Source organism: Pleurodeles waltl, chromosome 6 (genome assembly GCF_031143425.1).
Source record: "Pleurodeles waltl isolate 20211129_DDA chromosome 6, aPleWal1.hap1.20221129, whole genome shotgun sequence".
NCBI lineage: Eukaryota > Metazoa > Chordata > Amphibia > Caudata > Salamandridae > Pleurodeles > Pleurodeles waltl.
In genome coordinates, this window is record NC_090445.1 from 1701886270 (window position 1) to 1701909838 (window position 23569).

General features: G+C 45.6%; 1 protein-coding gene across 2 annotated transcripts in view; it reads right to left on the bottom strand.

Annotated features, from left to right (window-relative positions):
• Nucleotides 1–6111: 6111 nt before the first annotated feature.
• The window catches only part of LOC138301385 (E3 ubiquitin-protein ligase TRIM39-like), a 106390-nt gene continuing 88932 nt past the window's right edge, over nucleotides 6112–23569 (bottom strand). For both annotated transcript variants that reach the window (XM_069241820.1, XM_069241821.1), the window contains exon 6: nucleotides 6112–7459. In XM_069241820.1, the coding sequence (XP_069097921.1) occupies nucleotides 6945–7459 (515 nt within the window). In that variant the 3' untranslated portion in view covers nucleotides 6112–6944. The remainder of the gene's footprint in view (nucleotides 7460–23569) is intronic.

Here is a 23569-nt window from a genome sequence, read left to right on the forward strand (position 1 = left end):
CCACGATCAGGAGCTATGCTGTGAGTACATTTTACAAGTTCCTGGTGCTGTCTGTGTGTAATCTTCACTATCTGATCACATCACTGAAACATTCATCAGAGCTGTATGTAAAACACAACTCTCTTTAGATAAACACTGTTCTGATCTTCACTGCCTCCCCCATATATTGCTAATACACGTGTCCCAGTGGTGAACCCCACCTGTTCTCTCTCACCATCACTGTCAGCCTGCCCACCCCTGGACTCCTCCCTATTTCCCGAAGCCTTTTGTGGGTGCTGTGCAGGTGACTGGGACAGAGGCCCCTTTAAAGCTGAAATAAACATCCCAAAAACTTGGCCCCTCCTAGGAGTGAATTATTATTTAAAAACATCTCTGCTTGTGCTCCTTGTTGCATTTTAAGTACTGCAGAAGTGGTTGGGGTCACAGCTCCTACACCAGCCCCAGCTTTGCTTCTTCCCAGGGAAATGCATCATTATGTTGTTAATATTAGAAATAATGTGTGGGGTTATTATGACTGAACTAAGATGTGAAATGTTGAGTGTATATGATCTCACAACAACAGTAAAAACAAATTAAAAAAGAGGAAAATCCTAACTTGCTGCAGAACCTGAGAACCAAAGAGGACGTTTATTACATGGATTCAACAGACCTGGACACGTTCACCTCATTATATGGGATTTATTGTGGTGAATTAGTCCCATTTCTGCCCCCAGAGTCCAAGTCTCTCATTCATACAGTGACAGAAAGGGAAAGTTCAGTCACATAAACACTCAACTCTTTCCCTTCTGTCTCCTCTCTAAGGGAACGAGTTAGGGGTTCCCTTCACAGCACAAAGCGCTAACACCTCACCCTAGGGATCTTATTCTAGAACCACCTAGAACATGATGATACTTTAAGCATTGAAGCTTCTGGGCCTCCAGACTGGAACCTGGGGGTACCCTCCTGCGCTGTGATGCAATTTAACTGGGCTCCCCTGATCCTCAGGCTGGGGCACCTAGGCGCTAGGTTACGGACCCTGCTAGCCCATAGGGTCTAGCTGGGCGGGTCATAAGCATGGTGTCCTCTTAATGCAGCTGTGAAGGGCCCAGGTCACTCAGTCCATCAACAGGTGGTGGGAGCCGGACAACCATCAGACGTGCAGCGCCTTCATCTGAGCAGACACTCGCCCTGCAGACTGACTGCTGGCAGTCTCTCTCTCTCTCTCTCTCCCCCGCTACCTCCACCCACCCTCTTTCTCTCTAACATTCACTCTCCACCTCCTCCCTCTTCCTCTATCACACTCACTCTCCCACGACTTCCCCTCTCACTCGATCTCTCTCTCTCCCCCTCCACACCCCTCTTTCTCTCTCACAGTTACTCTCCACCTCCTCCTTCTCTCTCTTTCTCTCTCTCTCTCTATCCCCTCCTCTCTCTCTCTCTCTCTCTCTCTATCCCCTTCACTCTCTCTCTCTCTCTCTCTCTCTCTCTCTCTCTCTCTCTCTCTCTCTCTCTCTCTCTATCCCCTTCACTCTCTCTCTCTCTATCACCTTCTCTCTCTCTCTCTCTCTATCCCCTTCTCTCTCCCTTTCTAACTGTCTCTCTCTCTCTCTCTCTCTCTCTCACTCTCTCTTTCTCTCTCTCTCTCCACCCACCTCTCTCTCTCTCACATTCACCCTCCACCTCCTCCCTCTCTCTATCACACTCACTCTCCCACCACTTCCCCTCTCACTCGATCTCTCTTTCTCTCCCCGCTCCACCTCTCTCCCCTTCTTTCTCTCTCCTGCTCTCAGAGTGTATCTCTCTCACCCCATTCTCTTTCTCCCCCACACACTCTCTCTAACGCTTATATCTCTCCCCTCCACTTCTATCACTCTTACTCTCCTCTTCCCCTCCACTTTTACCACTCTCTCGTTCTCTCTCTCTACTCCTCCTTCACCATCACTTCTACCTCTCTCTCTCCCCCCTCACCTGGACTGCAGACACGTGTGTCTGGACACCCAGGGAAGTAAGTGCTCAAGGCAGGGCACAGAGTCCGCCTGGCTGCCCCCAGGAGCTGTGTGTGAGCACGTGCACGTGTGGAGAGGCGCCCCCTGAACTCAGTGACAACACCCTCTAGTGACCTATGGAATATTTCATCATGAAAACTGTGTGAATAAAGGTTATTGAAGTACTAGTGGCCTTAAGGCCATTTCTTGTGTCCCCTTGTGGCACCTCCACGTTATGTGGATTCTAGGAATGTGGGTGAGGGACACGGCTGGGAACTGACTGCGAGTAGCCTGGGTTGTCTGTCGACATCTGCTTCCGCCAATAAACACCAGAACCAGTGTTCAGCGACTGGTGATTATTTCTACTTACTTCAAACCACAGGTGAGGTGCAGTGTGAACTGAGACCTTGTAGGAAGGGACCACCACAGCCAATCTGAGAAGGAGAGGGGGTGAACTACAGACCCATAGAGAGTGCTGAGAGACTGAGGGCCGTGTCCTATTCATCCTTCTGTCCTATTGTACAACTGTCCTACTGCACAACTGTCCTCTTCCACAACTGTCCTACTGCACAACTGTCCTCTTTCACAACTGTCCTGCTGCACAACTGTCCACTTCCACAACTGTCCTCTTTCACAACTGTCCTACTGCACAACTGTCCTCTTTCACAACTGTCCTACTGCACAACTGTCCTCTTTCACAACTATCCTCTTTCACAACTGTCCTCCTGCACAACTGTCCTCTTCCACAACTGTCCTACTGCACAACTGTCCTCTTTCACAACTGTCCTGCTGAACATTCACTGTCCCCAGAATGCTCCTTACTTACAAAAGTCAGGGAGAGCCTTGGTTATCTCTGGCTGCCCCCCCCCCCATGGACCAGCCCCTCTCATCTCCTAGAATATAACCAGGAGCATCTTTCTACCTTCTACTTCTTGTGTACAGGCCTGAGTTATGTGTTTGTGATTAAAGTACTGTTCATTGTTCAAGTACAAGCCCTGCCTGCACAATCATTTAACTGTTTTATACTTTCCTGAGTTCTTGGTCTCTAATCCCACACCTTCTCCTTGAGTAACCCTTGGAGTGCTGGGCTTCACTACTCTGAGAGTCAGGGGATGAGGGGATCCCTTGGTGCTCAGTCTTGGACCCCACAGTAAGGTGAAGCCCCAGGACACCAGCAGTAACAGACTCTCTTTCTTACAGCTTGAGTCCAGACACCCCTGACAGCCACCGAACTCCTGCAAAGAGTTCGACAATTATAAGGATTTGAAATTGATCTGTTTAGTATTTTTTGTAAAATATTTCACTGTAACTTATCACCAACAAAACCATTTAAATCTGATAATGTAATATTTGTATTGAAGTAAACCGAGACCACAATCTCCCAAAATTCATAATTATCTTAAATGAATGTCCAGGACTTAGAGGCCCATTTCTCAGTGATGTCAGCTGGCAGCCACTGGTACCAGCACGAAGGTTTATATAAATGCCACAATACAGGGCAATCATTTGAAAGCCGGAGACGCCCTTGTCAGGGTTTTAAACTGAGACCTCTAGATTATGGGCAGATGTGCCTCAACCTACTGAGCTACCCTATAAAAGGACGTCATGACACTAAAGCTGAAAGAGAACACACTCAGCCCAAGTCTTACTCAAGAGGAAATAATGACAACCAATCTCCATCAAGCAGAGACTCGGATATTAAGAATCAGAGCCCCCTAAAGGGATTAAGAGGTGACGGTGTTACACGTCATTCCTGCTCTCCCAGGAGCAGCATTTAAAACTTGTAGCAAAATAATTCTGGTTGGTTTGTCCTGATGTCAAAACCTTACTCCAAGTGATAACCCCAGCCCTGATTCATTTGTGTCAATAGCACTTTGCATGTTGGGACATGTAGTTTGTTGCTTGCTGCCAAGTACCTTGTCATCTCAGTCCCAGCATGCACGCTGTGTTGGTTTGAAAGATAGATTTGCTTCGAGGGTCACACATATAACTGGTGTTCTTAAAGTTTCATGACATAAGAACACTCTGCTTTTAAAACAGGATAGCCTGGACATACACAATAACATCTGGAAAAATGTGTTTAAACAATCTAAAACGACCTAATATGTCTGCACAACCTGGAAATGGTTTTGGAGTCATGAAATGCCTGCAGGAGGCTGATATTGTGTTGCATTTGTGCTGGAATATACAATTATTGCACATTGTTCACGAGTCTGCATACCTTTGCACAGTGCATGTTATGTAAATTACAATATGGCTCGTGCAGCGAGGCAGATGGTTCGCGAGAAAACAACGTATACATGGACGCCTGTAATTGCGATGGAATCTTTACAGTGTAGGCGCTGTATGGTTTACAATACAAGGGCAGATTTAAGAAAAGTGGTGGTGCATCCAATGCAGCGCACATCTCTTGTGCCCTTAGCGCCCCCTAGCGCCGCCATGTGTGCGCCGTATTTAAGATACGCAGCACCATGGCGGTAGTTAGGGAACTGGCCTGAGGAGTGTGGGACGCTTCCTGTTCCACGGTCTACCTCAAGAAATTTGGGAGTAGTATTTGATGAGCAACTGTCATTCAAACCTCAGGTCAATCTGACAATCAAGTCCTGTCTGTGGACTATGAAGAAATTAAAAAAAATATTTCCTTTTATTCTACAGACCTGTAGAACTACCATCATTCTGGCTCTAGTCATTTCCAGATTGGATTATGGAAATGCGCTCTTACTTAATTTGGATAAAGAATCTTTGCACAGACTTCAGCTGATGCAGAATACTGCTGCCAGGCTGTTATTAAAATGTCCTCGTGGGGCCTCTGTTAAGAGGTGCCTTAAAGATCTACACTGGCTTCCGGTTATCCATCGGCTTTCTTTTAAGGCTCTCTGCATCACTCACAAGGCTGTCCATGGGATTGGGCCTGCAACACTTACCACCAAGTTGCAATGGTATAGGCCTAATCGGCTGTTGCGCTCGGCTAGTGCCTATCAAATTCAAATATCCCGCACTAAGAAAGTAAAATGGGGAGACAGAGCGTTTACTATTGCAGCTGCTAAAATCTGGAACTCCCTACCACTGAATATAAGGCAAGAACATAATTATTTAACATTTAGGAAACTGGTCAAGACCTGGCTGTTCCCCCAATAAGTTTGGGAATTCTCCGGCCAAGTTCCTCCGCCTCACTCAGTTAGCGCTTCGATGCCCTTGGGCCGGAAGGCGCTTTATAAATACTCAATACAATACAATACAACATCAACATTTGTTATGCTAGTTTGGCACTTTGCAGGATTATCGTCAAAAACTTTGGCTCTAATCCTGCAAAGCTCCTTGAGGCCCATTTGAAATAATGGGTTGCCTCCTTTTAACACTTGCTCGGTGCAGGCGTAAAAAATGCCTCAAAAAATGGCCCAAAAAAATCTTTTACATTTCTTTGTGCCATTTTTTCACTCCCACTAACTTGGGAACGCCCCCCTTGCATACATTATGCCTGGCGCAGGCATAATGTGGCGCAACGGGTTACAAAGTGGTGCAATGCATGCATTGCGCCACTTTGTAAACCTGTCACAGCATATTTAGCCTCGTTGGGCCACATCAGCGTAAAAAAAATGACGCTAATGTGAATCGCAAGGAGGTGCTAGGCTCTCTTAAATCCGGTCCATGGTTCTGTATTGTGATATATCTTCACTGGTCCCGCCATGTTCACATGTTACAAAAACACTGTCCAAGAAAAGAAGTTTTAAACCCTGGCAAAGAAATATCAGCATTATTCACTGGTGATGGAACACAAAAGCATCAGCATTTAAGGTGAAAAAGAGAGTCAGATAGAAACCATTTAGTGGCTGATTTGTACAAAGTGAGACTAGAAAACCTGGATTAATCCCGCCTTCCCCGCTTTACCAAATTGTGTGTTTTTAGGCAAATATTTGACTTTGCCGATCCTCCATTTATTTCACTATCGCATGTAAAAGCATCTTCACATCTGTGAGTTTAGAATACCAGCGCTACAAAATCCTGTTGTGGTGGATTTAATGGACTATATCGTAGCTTTATCTATAATAATCTGGGCAGGGCCGGCTTTAGAGTTAGAGGTTCTGGTGTGACAATCTTTTTTTTGCGCCCCCCCCCCCCCCCATGGCCACCTTCTACAAAGATTCCCTCACCCCCATCTTCCAATGGTGCCACTCACCTCTACACAGCCCCTGTCTCACACGCATGACTTTCATCTTATAGCGCTACTCATACTAACCCTAGGGTGTCGAAGCACTTTAGTCTAAATACACATTATACAGAGGCAATGAATACATCTGTAGATCAGTCTGTAGGAAATGTTACACTATCCAATGAGGATCGACCTTCTGTGATCTGCACGTTCACGTTCTTTGCAGCAGGTACGTTAACCCTCTGTGCTCCTTCATGATGAGTCAAAACTGCCACCTCCTCCCAGCAGAAACATGAATCACCTGCATTATCTCAGCATTTTTATTGTTGCCTGAAACCTGCTGAACACACAAGAAAACAGCAGCTGCTTTTAAAGCCAAAGTTACTTCTGAACAGAGCGACTCTCCCAGGCAGGTGCGGGTGCGGCTGCACCGGTCGCACTGTCCTTAACCCGCCCTGATTCTGGGTTACAAACAGGGTTCACGTGACACTATCTTGCCTCTGAGTTCACTAATAATAGCCCTGTCCCCAGGCAGGGGCAGGAATGGTTCTAAGGTCATGTTGGGGTCTCTGCTGTGGTGTGGTCACATTGTTATCACTGCAGAAGGGGATGGGCTGGGGGGTGAGGGATGAGGGGCTGAAGTTCCCCCCAGTACAGATAGAAGTAGGGGAAGAGCCTCTGTGTGAAGGGGGCGGGGAGGATGAAGGGCTGAAGCTCTCTGCAGCCCTCACACCAGCCTCATCTCCCCCCGTCCCCAGAGATAGAAGAAGGAGAAGAGCCTCTGTGTGAAGGGGGCGGGAAGGATGAAGGGCTGAAGCTCTCTGCAGCTCTCACACAAGCCTCATCTCCCCCCCTCCACAGAGACAGAAGAAGGGGAAGAACCTCTGTGTGAAGGGGGCCCGAGGGAAGGTGTAGAGAAGCTCCATGGAGTCCGCATTGTACAGGGACAGCCGCCCCCCCTCGTAGTCCAGATACACCCCCAGCTTCAGGGGCTTCTCTCGAGGAGACAGAGGGGTCTTAGGGGAGGGGAGAGCGGAGTACTGACCCCACGACCCCTGCACAGCCCAGACTCCCCCCTCAGGTGACCATGGGAAGCTTCTCTTCCTCTCCACAGTCTCTGCTGCGACCCCCACCTCCCACCCCATCCCCTCCTGTAGCAGCTGCACCTCCCAGTAATGTCTGCCGGAGGTGAACCCCTCGCTCCCCAGCACACAGGGCCAGTAGTAGGTGAATCTCTTGGGGGTGTCCGGCAGGCGCTGTGCTGTGCTTGTCCCTCTCACACGTGTCCCCCCCTCAGACAGGAGGAGCCGAGGATGAACTGTGTCAGGATCCAGAGTCATCATCACTGCAGAGAAGAGATTCACAATTAGAGATTTAATGACACAAATAAAGGCTGTAATTACTGCTTCATGGTTTATATGATTAATTTACACCACATCTGGAAGGAGCAGCTGTGCCAGAGAGCGCACAGCACTAGACTGATCACTGCACTAAAGAGTGCATTCATCTAGAGCACGCACTGCACCGAACAGCACCACAGGGAGAGGACAATCCACTACACACTACACTGCACCAAACAGCACACTCCACTACAGAGAGAAGACATTCTACCACACACTCCACTGTGCTAAACAGCACACAACACTACAGACAGGACATCCTACTATACATTACACTGCACCAAACAGCACGTGGCACTGCAGAGAGAGGACAATCTACTACACACAGCACGCAGCACTACAGAGATAGGACAGCCTCCTGCACGCTACACTGCACCAAACAGCACACTGCACTACAGAGAGAGGGCATTCTACTGCACGCTACACTGCACCAAACAGCACACTGCACTACAGAGAGAGGGCATTCTACTACACAGCACCAAACAGCACACATCACTAATAGACAGGACATACTACTACACACACTTCCCAAACAGCACACAGCACTACATAGGACATTCTACTACACACTACACTGCCCAAACAGCACACAGCACTACAGAGAGGGCATTCTACTACACAGCACCAAACAGCACAATGCACTCCATCAACAGGACATTCTACTGTACACTACACTGCACCAAACAGCACACTGCGCTCCATAGACAGGACATTCTACTACACTGCATCAAACAGCACGCAGCACTACATAGACAGGACATTCAACTACACATTTCACTGCACCAAACAGCACATGGCACTACACAGAGAGGACAGCCTACTACACACTGCACCAAACATCACATGGCAGTACATAGAGAGGACACTCTACTGCACACTACACAGCACAAAAGAGCACAGCACTACACATACAAGACATTCTATTACACATTACACAGCAGCAAACAGCACATAGAACTACAGAGAGGACATTCTACTGCACACTACACTGCACCAAACGCCACACTGTACTACACAGGCAGGACATTCTGCTACACACTATACTGAACCAAACAGCACATTGCAATACACAGAGAAGACTTTGTACTGCACACTACACAGAACAAAACAGCACACAACACTACACAGGCAGAACATTTTGCTACACACTACACTGCACCAAACAACACATGCCATTACATAGAGGATATTCTACTACAAACTGCACTGCACCAAACAGCTCACAGCTCTATACAGAGAGGACATTCTACTGCACACTACACAGCACAAAGCAGCACACAGCACTACATAGAGAACGTTTTTCTACACACTACACTGCACCAAACAGCACACAGCACTACATAGACAGGACATTCAACTGCACACAACACTGTGCGAAACAGTGCTCGGCACTACACAGACAGGACATTCTACTACACACAACAGTGCACCAAACAGCACATTGCAATACACAGAGAGGACATTCTACGGCACACTACAAAGAACAAAACGGCAGACAGCACTACACAGACAGAACATTCTACAACACATTACACAGCACCAACAGCACATGGAACTACATAGAGAGGACATTCTACTGCACACTACACTGCAGCAAATGTCTCACTGCACTACAGAGACTGAACTGTCTACTACACACTGCACCACACAGCACACTGCACTACATGGACAGGACATTCTAGTATACAATACATAGTACCAAACAGCACACTGAGCTCCATAGACAGAACATTCTGCTGTACACTACACTACACTGCACCAAACAGCACACAGCACCACAGAGAGTGGACATTCTACTGCATACTTTATAGACAGAACATTCTACTACACACTACACCAAACAACACACAGCACTACATAGAGAGGACATTCTACTACACAGTGCACTACACCAAACAGCACACAGCACTACAGAGACAGAACTGTCTACTACACACTGCACCACACAGCACACTGCACTACGTGGACAGGACATTCTAGTATACACTACATAGTACCAAACAGCACACTGAGCTCCATAGACAGAACATTCTGCTGTACACTACACTGCACCAAACAGCACACGGCACTACAGAGAGCAGACATTCTACTGCATACTACACTGCACAAAACAACACATGGTACAACAAAGAGAGGATATTCTACTGCACACTACACAGCACCAAACAGAATAGCAATACACATACAGGACATTCTACAACACATTAAACAGCACCAAACAGCACATGGAACTACATAGAGAGGACATTCTACTGGACACTACACTGCACCAAATGTCACACTGTGCTCTACAGATAGGAAATTCTACTACACACTACTCTGCACCAACCAACACACAGCACTACATATACATGACATTCTACTATACAGTGCACTACACCAAACAGCACACTGCACTACAGAGACAGAACTGTCTGCTACACACTGCACCAAACAGCACACTGCACTACATAGACAGGACATTCGAGTATACACTACATAGCACCAAAAAGCACACTGAGCTCAATACACAGAACATTCTACTGCACACTGCACTGCACCAAATAGCACACAGCACTATATAGACAGGACATTCCACTACACATTGCACTGCACCAAACAGCACACGGCACTACAGGGAGAGAGGACATTCCACTAGCATACTACACTGCACCAAACAACACATGTTACAACAAAGAGAGAATATTTCTACTGCACACTACACAGCACCAAACAGAACAGCACAACACATACAGGACATTCTACAACATAACACACTGCACCAAACTGCACATAGTACTACATAGAGGATATTCTACTGCACACTACACAGCATCAAGCAGCACACAGCACTACACAGAGGACATTCCACTACACTGCACCAAACAGAAAACTGCACTACACAAAGGACATTTCACTGCACACTACACTGCACCAAATACCACATTGCACTACATAAAAAGGGCATTCTACTACACATTGCACTGCATCAAACTGCACACTGCAATACAGAGAAAGGACATTCTACTACACAGAACCAACCACCACACAGCACTTCATAGAGAGGACATCCTACTATACTACACCAAACAGTAGACTGCACTACACAGACAGGGCATACTACTACATTGCACACAACAGCACACTACAGTGCATAGAAAGGAAATTCGACATCACACTACACTGCACCAAACAGCACACCGCACTACAGAGAGGGCATTCTTCTACACAGCACCAAACAGCATACACCATTACATAGACAGGCCATTCTACTACACTGCACCAAACAGCACACTGCGCTCCATCAACAGGACATTCTATTGCACACTACACTGCACCAAACAGGACACTGTGCTCCATAGACAGGACATTCTAATACACTGCACCAAACAGCACACAGCACTACATAAACTGGACAATTAACTACACATTTCACTCCACCAAACAGCACACAGCACTACACAGAGAAGACATTCTACTACACACTACACTGCACCAAACAGGACATTGCAGCACATGGAGAGGACCTTCTACTGCACACTACACAGCACAAAACAGCACAGCACTACACATAGAGGACATTCTATTACACATTACACTGCACCAAACGTCACACTGCACTCTGCAGACAAGAAATTCTACTACACACTACACTGCACCAAACTGCACACACACTACATAGACAGGACATTCTACCACACACTACCATTCACCAAACAGCAAGCAGCACTACACAGGACATTCTACTATACACTACACTGCACCAAAAAGCACACAGCACTATATAGACAAAAGAAATCCACTACATATTGCACTGTACCAAACAGCACATGACACTACATAGAGAGGACATTCTATTGCACACTACACTTCACTAAGCAGCAGACTGCACTCCACAGACAGGACAGTCTACCACACAATACACTGCACCAAACAGCACACAGTACTACATAGAGGATATTCTACTGCACACTACACAGCACCAAGCAGCACACAGCACTACACAGAGAGGACATTCCACTACACTGCAGCAAACAGCAAACTGTACTACACAAAGGACATTCTACTGCACACTACACTGCACCAAATACCACATTGCATTACATAGACAGGACATTCTACTACACATTGCACTGCATCAAACAGCACACTGCAATACAGAGAAATGACATTCTACTACACAGCAACAAAAGGCACACAACACTTCATAGACAGGAAATCCTACTATACTGCATCAAACACTAGACTGCACTACACAGACAGTGCATACTACTACACTGCACAAAAGAGCACACTGCAGTGCACATACAGGACATTTTACTACACACTACACTGCACCAAACAGCACACTGCACTACAGAGAGGGAAGTCTTCTACACAGCACCAAACAGCTTACACCACTACATAGACAGGACATTCTACTACACACTACACTGTACCAAACAGCACACTGCGCTCCATCGACAGGACATTCTACTGCACAGTACATGGCACCAAACAGCACACTGTGCTCCATAGACCGAATACTGTAATACACTGCACCAAACAGCACACAGCACTACATAGACAGGACATTCAACTACACATTTCACTGCACCAAACAGCACATGGCACTACACAGAGAGGACATTCTACTGCACACTACACTGCACCAAACAGGACATGGCAGCACATGGCGAGGACCTTCTACTGCACAATACACAGCACACAACAGCACAGCACTACACATAGAGGACATTCTATTACATATTACACAGCATCAAAAAGCACATGGAACTACATAGAGAGGACGTTCTACTGCACACTACACTGCACCAAACGTCACTCTGCGCTCTGTAGACAGGAAATTCTACTACACACTACACTGCACCAAACTGCACACAGCACTACAAAGACAGGACATTCTACTACAAATTGAACTACACCAAACAGCACACATCACTACAGAGAAAGGACATTCTACCACACATCACCATGCACCAAATAGCATGCAGCACTACACAGGACATTCTAGTATACACTACACGGCACCAAACAGCACACTGTGCTCCATCTACAGAACATTCTACTGCACACTACACTGCACCAAATAGCACACAGCACTATATAGACAGGAAAGTCCACTACACATTACACTGCACCAAACAGCACATGACACTACATAGAGAGGACATTCTACTGCATGCTAGACTGCACCAAAGAGCACACAGCACTACACAGAGAGGAAATTCCACTGCACAGTACACAGCACGAAACAGCACACTGCACGACATAGAGCATTCTCCTACACACTACACTCCACCAAACAGCACACAACACTACACAGACAGGATATTCTACTGCACACTACACTGTGCTAAAGAGTACACTGCACTGCACAGACAGGACATTCTACCACACACAAGAGTGCAATAAAGAGCAGACAGCACTACATAGAGACAAAATTCTACTGCATACTACACCGCACCAAATAACACATGGTACAACAAAAAGAGGATATTCTACTGCACACTACACAGCACCAAGCAGCACACTGCACTATACAGAAGACATTCTACTACACACTACACTGCACCAAATACCACATTGCACTACATAGACAGGACATTCTACAACACCTTGCACTGCATCAAACAGCACACTGCACTACATAGAGAGGACATTCTACTACACAGCACCGAAGAGCACACAGCTCTTCATAGACAGGACATCCTACTATACTGCACCAAACAGCACACAGCTTTTCATAGACAGGGCATCCTACTATACTGCACCAAACAGAACACTGCACTACATAGACAGGACATCCTATTAAACTGCATCAAACAGCACACTGCACTACGTAGACAGGACATTCTACTATACACTACACTGCACCATCTGGCACACTGTACTACAGGGAGAGGGCATTTTACTACACAACACCAAATAGCACATAGCACTACATATACAGGACATTCTACTACACACTACACTGCACCAAACAGCACACTGCACACCATAAACAGGACATTGTACTGTACACTACACTGCACCAAACAGCACACAACACTACATAGACAGGACATTGTACTATACACTACACTGCACCAAATGGCACACTGTACTATAGGAAAATGGCATTTTACTACACAGCACCAAATAGCACATACCACTACATAGACATGACATTCCATTACACACTACACTGCACCAAACAGGAGATGGCACTACATAGACAGGACATTCTACTGCACACTACACAACACAAAACAGCACAGCACTACACATACAGGACATTCTACAAAACATTACACAGCACCAAAGAGCACATGGAACTACATAGAGAGGACATTCTACTGCACACTACACTGCACCAAATGTCACACTGCGCTCAATAGACAGGAAATTCTACTACACACTACACTGCACCAAACAGCACACAGCACTACATAGACAGGACATTCTACTACACAGTGCACTACACCAAACAGCACACAGCACTAGAGAGGACATTCTACCACACACTACCATACACCAAACAGCACACTGCACTACATAGACAGAACTGTCTACTACACACTGCACCAAACAGCACACTGCACTACATAGACAGCACATTCTACTATACACTACATAGCACCAAACAGCACACTGTGCTCCATAGACAGAACATTCTACTGCACTGCAAACAAAATAGCACACAGCACTATATAGACAGGACATTCTACTACACATTACACTGCACAAAACAGCACACAGCACTAAATAGACAGGGCATTCTACTACACATTGCATTGCACCAAACAGTACACATCATTACACAGAAAGGACATTCTACTACACAGCACCAGACAGCACATGGCACTACATAGAGAGGACATTCTACTACAAACTTTACTGCACCAAACAGCACACTGTACTACGCAGACAGGACATTCTACTACAAACTACACTAGACAAAACAGCACATTGCAATACACAGAAAGGACATTCTGCTGTACACTACACAAAACAAAACAGCACACATCACTACAAAAACATGGCATTTTACTAAAAACTACACTGCAGCAAACAGCACACTGCACGACTCAGACAGGACATTCTACTGCACACTATACTGCAACAAAATAGCACACAGCACGATATAGACAGGACATTCCACTACACATTGCACTGCACCAAACAGCACACAGAACTACAGAGAGAGGATATTCTACTGCACCAAACATCACACTGCAATACACAGAGAGGGCATTCTACTACACACTACACTGCACCAAACTGCACTACACAGAGAGGGCATTCTACTACATGCTACGCTGCACCAATCTGCACACATCACTGCATTGCAAGGACATTCTACTACACATTGCACTGCACCAAACAGCACAAAAAATCTACACAGAGAGAACATTCTACTACACACTAAACAGCACCAAACAGCACACAACACTACATAGAGAGGACATTCTACTACAGACTGCACTGCACCAAACAGCACACTGTGCTACATAGAGATGACATTCTACTACAAACCGCACTGCACCAAACAGCACACTGTACTACACAGACAGGACATTCTACTACACACTACACTGAACAAAACAGCACATTGCAATACACAGAGAGGACATTCTACTGTACACTACACAGAACAAAACAGCACACAGCACTTCAAATACAGGACATTTTACTACACACTACACTGCAGCAAACAGCACACTGCACTACACAGACAGGACATTCTACTGCACACTACACTGCACCAAAAACTATACTGTACTACACAGGCAGGACATTCTTCTACACACTATACTGAACCAAACAGCACATTGCAATACACAGAGAGGGCATTCTACAGCACACTACACAGAACAAAACAGCACACAGCACTACACAGACAGAACATTTCCCTACACACTACACTGCATCAAATAGCACACTGCACTACAGAGAGAGGACATTGTACTGCACACTACACTGCACCAAACAGCACATGGCACTACACAGAGACGATATTTTATTGCACTCTACACTACACCAAACAGCACACTGCACTACAGAGAGAGGACATTCTACCACATACTACCACGCACCAAACAGCATGCAGCACTAAAGAGAACAATCTACTACACACTACACTGCACCAAACAGCACACTGCACTACATAGACAGAAGTGTCTTCTACACACTGCACCAAACAGCACACTGCACTACAGAGATAGGACATTCTGCTATACAATACATAGCACAAAACAGCACACTGTGCTACATAGACAGAACATTCTACTGCACACTACACTGCTCCAAATAGCACACAGCACTACATAGACAGGAACATCTACTACACATTGCACTGCACCAAACAGCACATGACACTACATAGAGAGGACATTCTACTGCATGCTACACTGCACCAAACAACACACAGCACTACACAGAGAAGACATTATACTGCACAGTACACAGCATGAAACAGCACACAGCACTACACAGAGAGAGGATTCTACTACACACTACACTCCCCCAAACAACACACAAAACTACATAGACAGAACAATCTACTGCACACTACACTGCGCCAAAGAGTGCACTACACTACAGAGACAGGACACTCTACCACACACAACAGTGCAACAAACAGCACACAGCACTATACAGAGACAATATTCTACTGCATACTACACAGCACCAAACAAAACATGGGACAATGAAAAGAGGATACTCTACTTCACAAGCAGCACACTGCACTACACAGATGACATTTTACTACACACTACACTGCACCAAAAACCTCATTGCACTACATAGACAGGACATTCTACAACACATTGCACTGCATCAAACAGCACATGGCACTGCAGAGAGAGGCCATTCTCCTACACAGCATCAAACAGCACACAGCTCTTCATAGACATGACATCCTACTATACTAAACCAAACAGAACACTGCACTACACAGACAGCACATCCCACTACACTGCACCAAACAGCACACTGCACTACGTAGACAGGACATTCTACTACACAGTACACTGCACCAAATGGCACACTGTACTACAGGCAGAGGGCATTTTACTACACAGCACCAAATAGCACATAGCACTACATGACCAGGACATTCTACTACATACTACACTGCACCAAAGAGCACACTGCTCGCTATAAACAGGTCATTCTACTGCACACTGCACTGCACCAAACAGCACACTTTGCTCCATATACAGGACATTTTACTTCACACTACACTGCACCACACAGCAAACAACACTACATAGACAGGACATTCAACTACACACTGCACCAAATAGCACACATCACAACAGATAGAGGACATTCTGTTACACATGGCACTACATAGAAAGGACATTCTACTGCACACTACACAACACAAAACAGGACAGCACTACACAAACAGGACATTCTACAACACATTACACAGCACCAAACAGCACATGGAACTACATAGAGAGGACATTCTACTGCACACTACACTGCACCAAATGTCACACTGCACTATATAGACAGGACATTCTACTACACAGTGCACTACACCAAACAGCACACAGCACTACAGAGAGAGGACATTCTACCACTTACTGCCATGCACCAAACAGCATTCTGCACTACATAGACAGAACTGTCTATTACACACTGCACCAAACAGCACACTGCACTACATAGACAGGACAATCTACTATACACAATATAGCACCAAACAGCACACTGTGCACCATAGACAGAACATTCTACTGCACACTACACTGCAAAAAATAGCACACAGCACTATATAGACAGGAGATTCCACTACAGATTGCACTGCACCAAACAGCACATGGTACTACAGAGAGAGTATATTCTACTACACACTACACTGCACCAAACATCACACTGCAATACACAGAAAGGGCATTCTACTACACACTACACTGCACCAAACTGCACTACACAGAGAGGGCATTGTACTACATGCTACGCTGCACAAAACAGCAGACAGCACTACACTGACAGAACATTTTGCTACACATTACACTGCACCAAACAGCACACAGCACTACATAGACAGGACATTCGACTGCACACTACAGTGTACACTGTGCCAAACAGTGTACGGGACTAGACAGACAGGACATTCTACTACACACAACAGTGCACCAAACAACACATTGCAGTACACAGAGAGGATATTCTACTGCACTCTACACAGCACAAAACTGTACAGCACTACAAAGACAGGACATTCTACTACACATTACACAGCACCAAACAGCAGACTGCACTCCACAGACATGACATTCTACTACACACTACACTGCACCAAACAGCACATAGTGCTACATAGAGGATATTTTACTGCACACTGCACAGCACCAAGCAGCAGACAGCACTACACAGAGAGGACATTCCACTACACTGCACCAAACAGCAAACTGCACTACACAGAGGACATTCTACTGCACACTACACTACACCAAATACCACATTGCACTACATAGACAGGACATTCTACTTCACATTGCACTGCATCAAACAGCACACTGCAATACAGAGAAACACATTCCACTACACAGCACCAAACAACACCCAACACTACATAGGGAGGACATTCTACTGCACACTACACTGCGCCAAAGAGTGCACTGCACTACACAGGCAGGACATTCTACCACACTCAACAGTGCAACAAACAGCACACAGCACTATACAGAGACAATATTCTACTGCATACTACACTGCACCAAACAATTAATAAAAAGAGGATATTCTACTGCACACTACACAGCATCAAGCAGCACACTGCACTACACAGAGGACATTCTACTACACTGCACCAAATACCACATTGGACTAAATAGATAGGACATTGCACTGCATGAAACAGAACACTGCACTGCATAGAGAGGACATTCTACTACACAGCACCAAACAGCACACAGCTCTTCATAGACAGGACATCCTACTATACTGCATCAAACAGAACACTGTACTACACAGACAGGACATCCTACTACATTGCAATACAGAGAGAGGGCATTCTACTACACACTGCACTCCACCAAACTGCACTTCACAGAGAGGGCATTCTACTACATGCCATGCTGCACCAAACAAGCACAGCACTACACACAGCACTACATAAACAGGACATTCTACTACACATTGCACTGCACCAAACAGCACACGTCACTACACAGAGAGAACATTCTACTACACACTAAACAACACCAAACAGCACACAACACTACAAAGAGAGTGCATTCTACTACAAACTGCACTGCACCAAACAGCACACTCTACTACACAAGCAGGACATTCTGCTTCACACTATACTGAACCAAACAGCACATTGCAATACACAGTTAATACATTTTACTGCACACTACACAGAACAAAACTGCAGACAGCACTACACAGACAGAACATTTTGTTACACACTACACTGCAGCAAATAGCACACTGCACTACACAGAGATGACATTCTTCTGCACACTACACTGCCCCAAACAGCACACAGCACTACAAAGACAGGACATTTTATTAAACACTACACTGCACCAAAGAGCACACTGTACTACACAGACAGGACATTCTACTACACACTATACTGAACCAAACAGCACATTGCACTACACAGAGAAGACATTCTACTGCACACTACACAGAACAAAATAACACACAGTACTACACAGATAGAACATTGTGCTACACACTGAACTGCAGCAAATAGCACACTGCACTACACAGAGATGACATTCTACAACACACCACACTGCACCAAAGAGCACACTGCAGTACACAGACGGGACATTCTACTACACACTACACTGCACCAAACAGCACATGGCACTACATAGAGAGGACATTCAACTGCACACTACATAGCACAAAAAAGCACACAGCACTACATAGAGAGAACATTCTACTACAATCTACACTGCACCAAACAGCACACAACACTACACAGACAGGACACTATGGCACACTACACAGAACAAAACAGCACACACCACTACACAAACAGTACATTTTCCTACACACGACACTGCATCAAATAGCACACTGCACTACGGAGAGAGGACATTGTACTGCACACTACACTGCACCAAACAGCACATGACACTACACAGAGAGGATATTCTATTGCACCCTACAGAGCACAAAACAGTACAACACTGACTGCACTACACAGCCAGGACATTCTACTACACATTACACTGCGCCAAACAGCACATAGTACTACATAGGGGATATTCTACTGCACACTACACAGCACCAAGCAGCACAGAGCACTACACAGAGAGGACATTTCACTACACTGCACCAAACTGCACACTGCAATACATAGAGGATATTCTACTGCACACTACACTGCACCAAATACCACACTGCACTACATAGACAGGACATTCTACTACACATAGCACTGCACGAAACAGCACACTGCAATAGAGAGGACATTCTACTACACAGCACCAAACAGCACACAGCACTACATTGATAGGACATACTAAAATAATGCACCAAACAGCACACTGCACCACACAGACAAGGCATCCTACTACTTTGCACAAAACAGCACACTGCACTACACAGACAGGATATTCTGCTACACATTACACTGCACCAAACAGCACACAGCACTACATTGACAGGACATTCTACTACACACTACACTTCACCAAATAGCACACTGCACTCCATCGACAGGACAGTTTACTGCACACTACACTGCAGCTAACAGCACACTGCGCTCCATAGACAGGACATTCTACTACACTGCACAAAACAGCAGACAGCACTACATAGCCAGGACATTCAACTACACATTTCACTGCACCAAACAGCACACAGCACTATACAGAGAGGACATTATACTACACACTACATTGCACCAAACAGGACATGGCAGTACATAGAGAGGACCTTCTACTGCACACTACACAGCACAAAAAAGCACAGCACTACACATACAGGACATTCTATTACACATTACACAGCAGCAAACAGCACATGGAACTACTACAAGAGGACATTCTACTGCACACTACACTGCATCAAATGTCACACTGTGCTCTATAGACCGGAAATACTACTACACACTACACTGCACCAAACAGCACTACAAAGACAGGACATTCCACTACACATTGCAATACACCAAACAGCACACAGCACTAGAGAGAGAGGACATTCTACCACACACTACCATGCACCAAACAGCATGCAGCTCTACACAGGACTATCTACTACACACTACTCTGCACCAAACAGCACACTGCATTACATAGACAGAAGTGTCTTCTACACACTGCACCAAACAGCACACTGCACTACATAGAAAGGTCATTCAACTATACACTACACTGCACCACACAGCACACTGTGCTCCATAGACAGAACATTCCAAGCACACTACACTGCACCAAATAGCACACAGCACTATATAGACAAGAAATTCCACTACATATTGCACTGCACCAAACAGCACATGACACTACATAGATAGGACATTTTACTGCACACTACACTACAGCAAACAGCAGACTGCACTCCACCGACAGGACATTCTACTTACACGCTACACTGCACCAAACAGCACACAGTACTATACATAGAATATTCTAGTGCACACTACACAGCACCAAGCAGCACACAACACTAAACAGAGAGGACATTCCACTACACTGCACCAAACAGCAAACTGCACTACACAAAGGACATTCTACTGCACACTACACTGTACCAAACAACACACTGCACTACATAGACAGAACATCCTACTGCCCACTCCACTCCACCAAATAGCACACAGCAATTTATAGACAGGAAAGTCCACTACACATTGCACTGCACCAAACAGCACATGACACTACAAAGAGAGGACATTCTACTTCACACTAGACTGCACCAAAAATCACACTGCAGTACACAAAGAGGGCATTCTACTGCACACTATACTCCACCAAACTGCACTACACAGAGAAAGCATTCTACTACACGCTACACTGCACCACACAGCACTACTTAAACAGGACATTCTACTGCACACTACACAGAACAAAATAGCACACAGCACTACACAGACAGAACATTTTGCTATAAACTACACTGCAGCAAATAGCACACAGCACTACAGAGAGAGGACATTCTAATGCCCACTACTCTGCACCAAACAGCACACGGCACTACATAGGTAGGATATTCGATTGCACCCTACACAGCACAAAACAGCACAGCACTACGAAAGACAGGACAGTCTACTACACATTATACAGCACCAAACAGCACACAAAACAACATAGAAAGGACATGCTATGGCACACTACATTGCACCAAACAGCACATTGCACTACACAGAAAGGATATTCTACTACACACTACACTGCACCAAACAGCACACAGTACTACATTGAGAGGATATTCTACTGCACACTACGCAGCACCAAACAGCACACAGCACTACACTGAGAGGACATTCTACTACACAGCACCAAACAGCACACAGCACTACATAGACAGGACATCCTAAAGTAATGCACCAAACAGCACACTGCCCTACACAGACAAGGCACCCTACTACACTGCACAAAACAGCACACTCACTACATGGACAGGACATTCTACTACACATTACACTGCACCAAAAAAGCACAATCAACTACAGAGACAGGGCATTCTACCACACAGTACCAAACAGCACACAGCACTACATAAACAGGACAGTCTACTACACACTACACTGCACCAAACAGCACACTGCACTATAGAGAGAGGGCAGTCTACTAAACAGTACCAAACAGCACACAGCACTACATAGACAGGACGTTCTACTGCACACTACACTGCACCAAACAGCACACTGTGCTCTATAGACAGGGCATTCTACTACACACTACACTGCACCAAGCAGCACACAATACTACATAGACAGGACATGCAACTGCACATTGCAGTGCACCAAACAGCACACAGCACTACAGAGAGAGGACATACTACTACACATTACACTCCACCAAACAGCACATGGCACTACATAGAGAGGACATTCTACTGCACACTACGCAGCAAGAAACAGCACACAGCACTACATAGAGAGAACATTCTACTGAACACTACACTGCACCAAACGTCACACTGCGCTCTATAGTCAGGAAATTCTACTACACACTAGACTGCACCAAACAGCACACAGCACTAAATAGACAGGACATTCTACTACACATTGTACTACACCAAACAGCACTACAGAGTGAGGACATTCAACACACACTAAAAAGCATCAAACAGCATGCGGTACTACATAGGACAATGTACTACACACTACACTGCACCAAACAGCACACTACACTACACAGACATAACTGTCTTCCACACACTGCACCAAACAGAACACTGCACGACATAGAAATGACATTCTACTATACACTACACTGCACCACACAGCACACTGTGCTCCATAGACAGAACATTCTACTGCACACTACACTGCACCAAATAGTACACAGCACTATATAGACAGGAAATTCCAATACACGTTGCACTGCACCAAACAGCACATGACACTACAAAGAGAGGGCATTCTACTACACACTACACTGCACCAAACATCACACTGCAATACATAGAGAGGACATTCTACCACAAACTGCACTGCACCAAACAGCACACTGTACTACGCAGACAGGACATTGTACCACACACTACACTGCAGAAAAGAGCACATGGCACTACATAGAGAGCGCATTCTAGTACACATTGCACTGCACCAAACAGCACACTGTACTTCACAGACGACATCCTCCTACACATTACAGAGCACCAAACATCACACTGCACTACACAGAGAGGACATTCTACTACACACTACACTGTGCCATGCAGCATACTACACTATATCACAGATGAGACATACTACACTACACAACACATGAAAAACTATACTACAACATGCCACACTACACGAGTCACACTACACTACCATACATGACACATATTACACTACACCGCACTAACAAACATGAAGCATACTACACTACACCACACAGTGTTAGACCGCACACTGTACGACACCAAACACTGCAGCAGATAGGGCA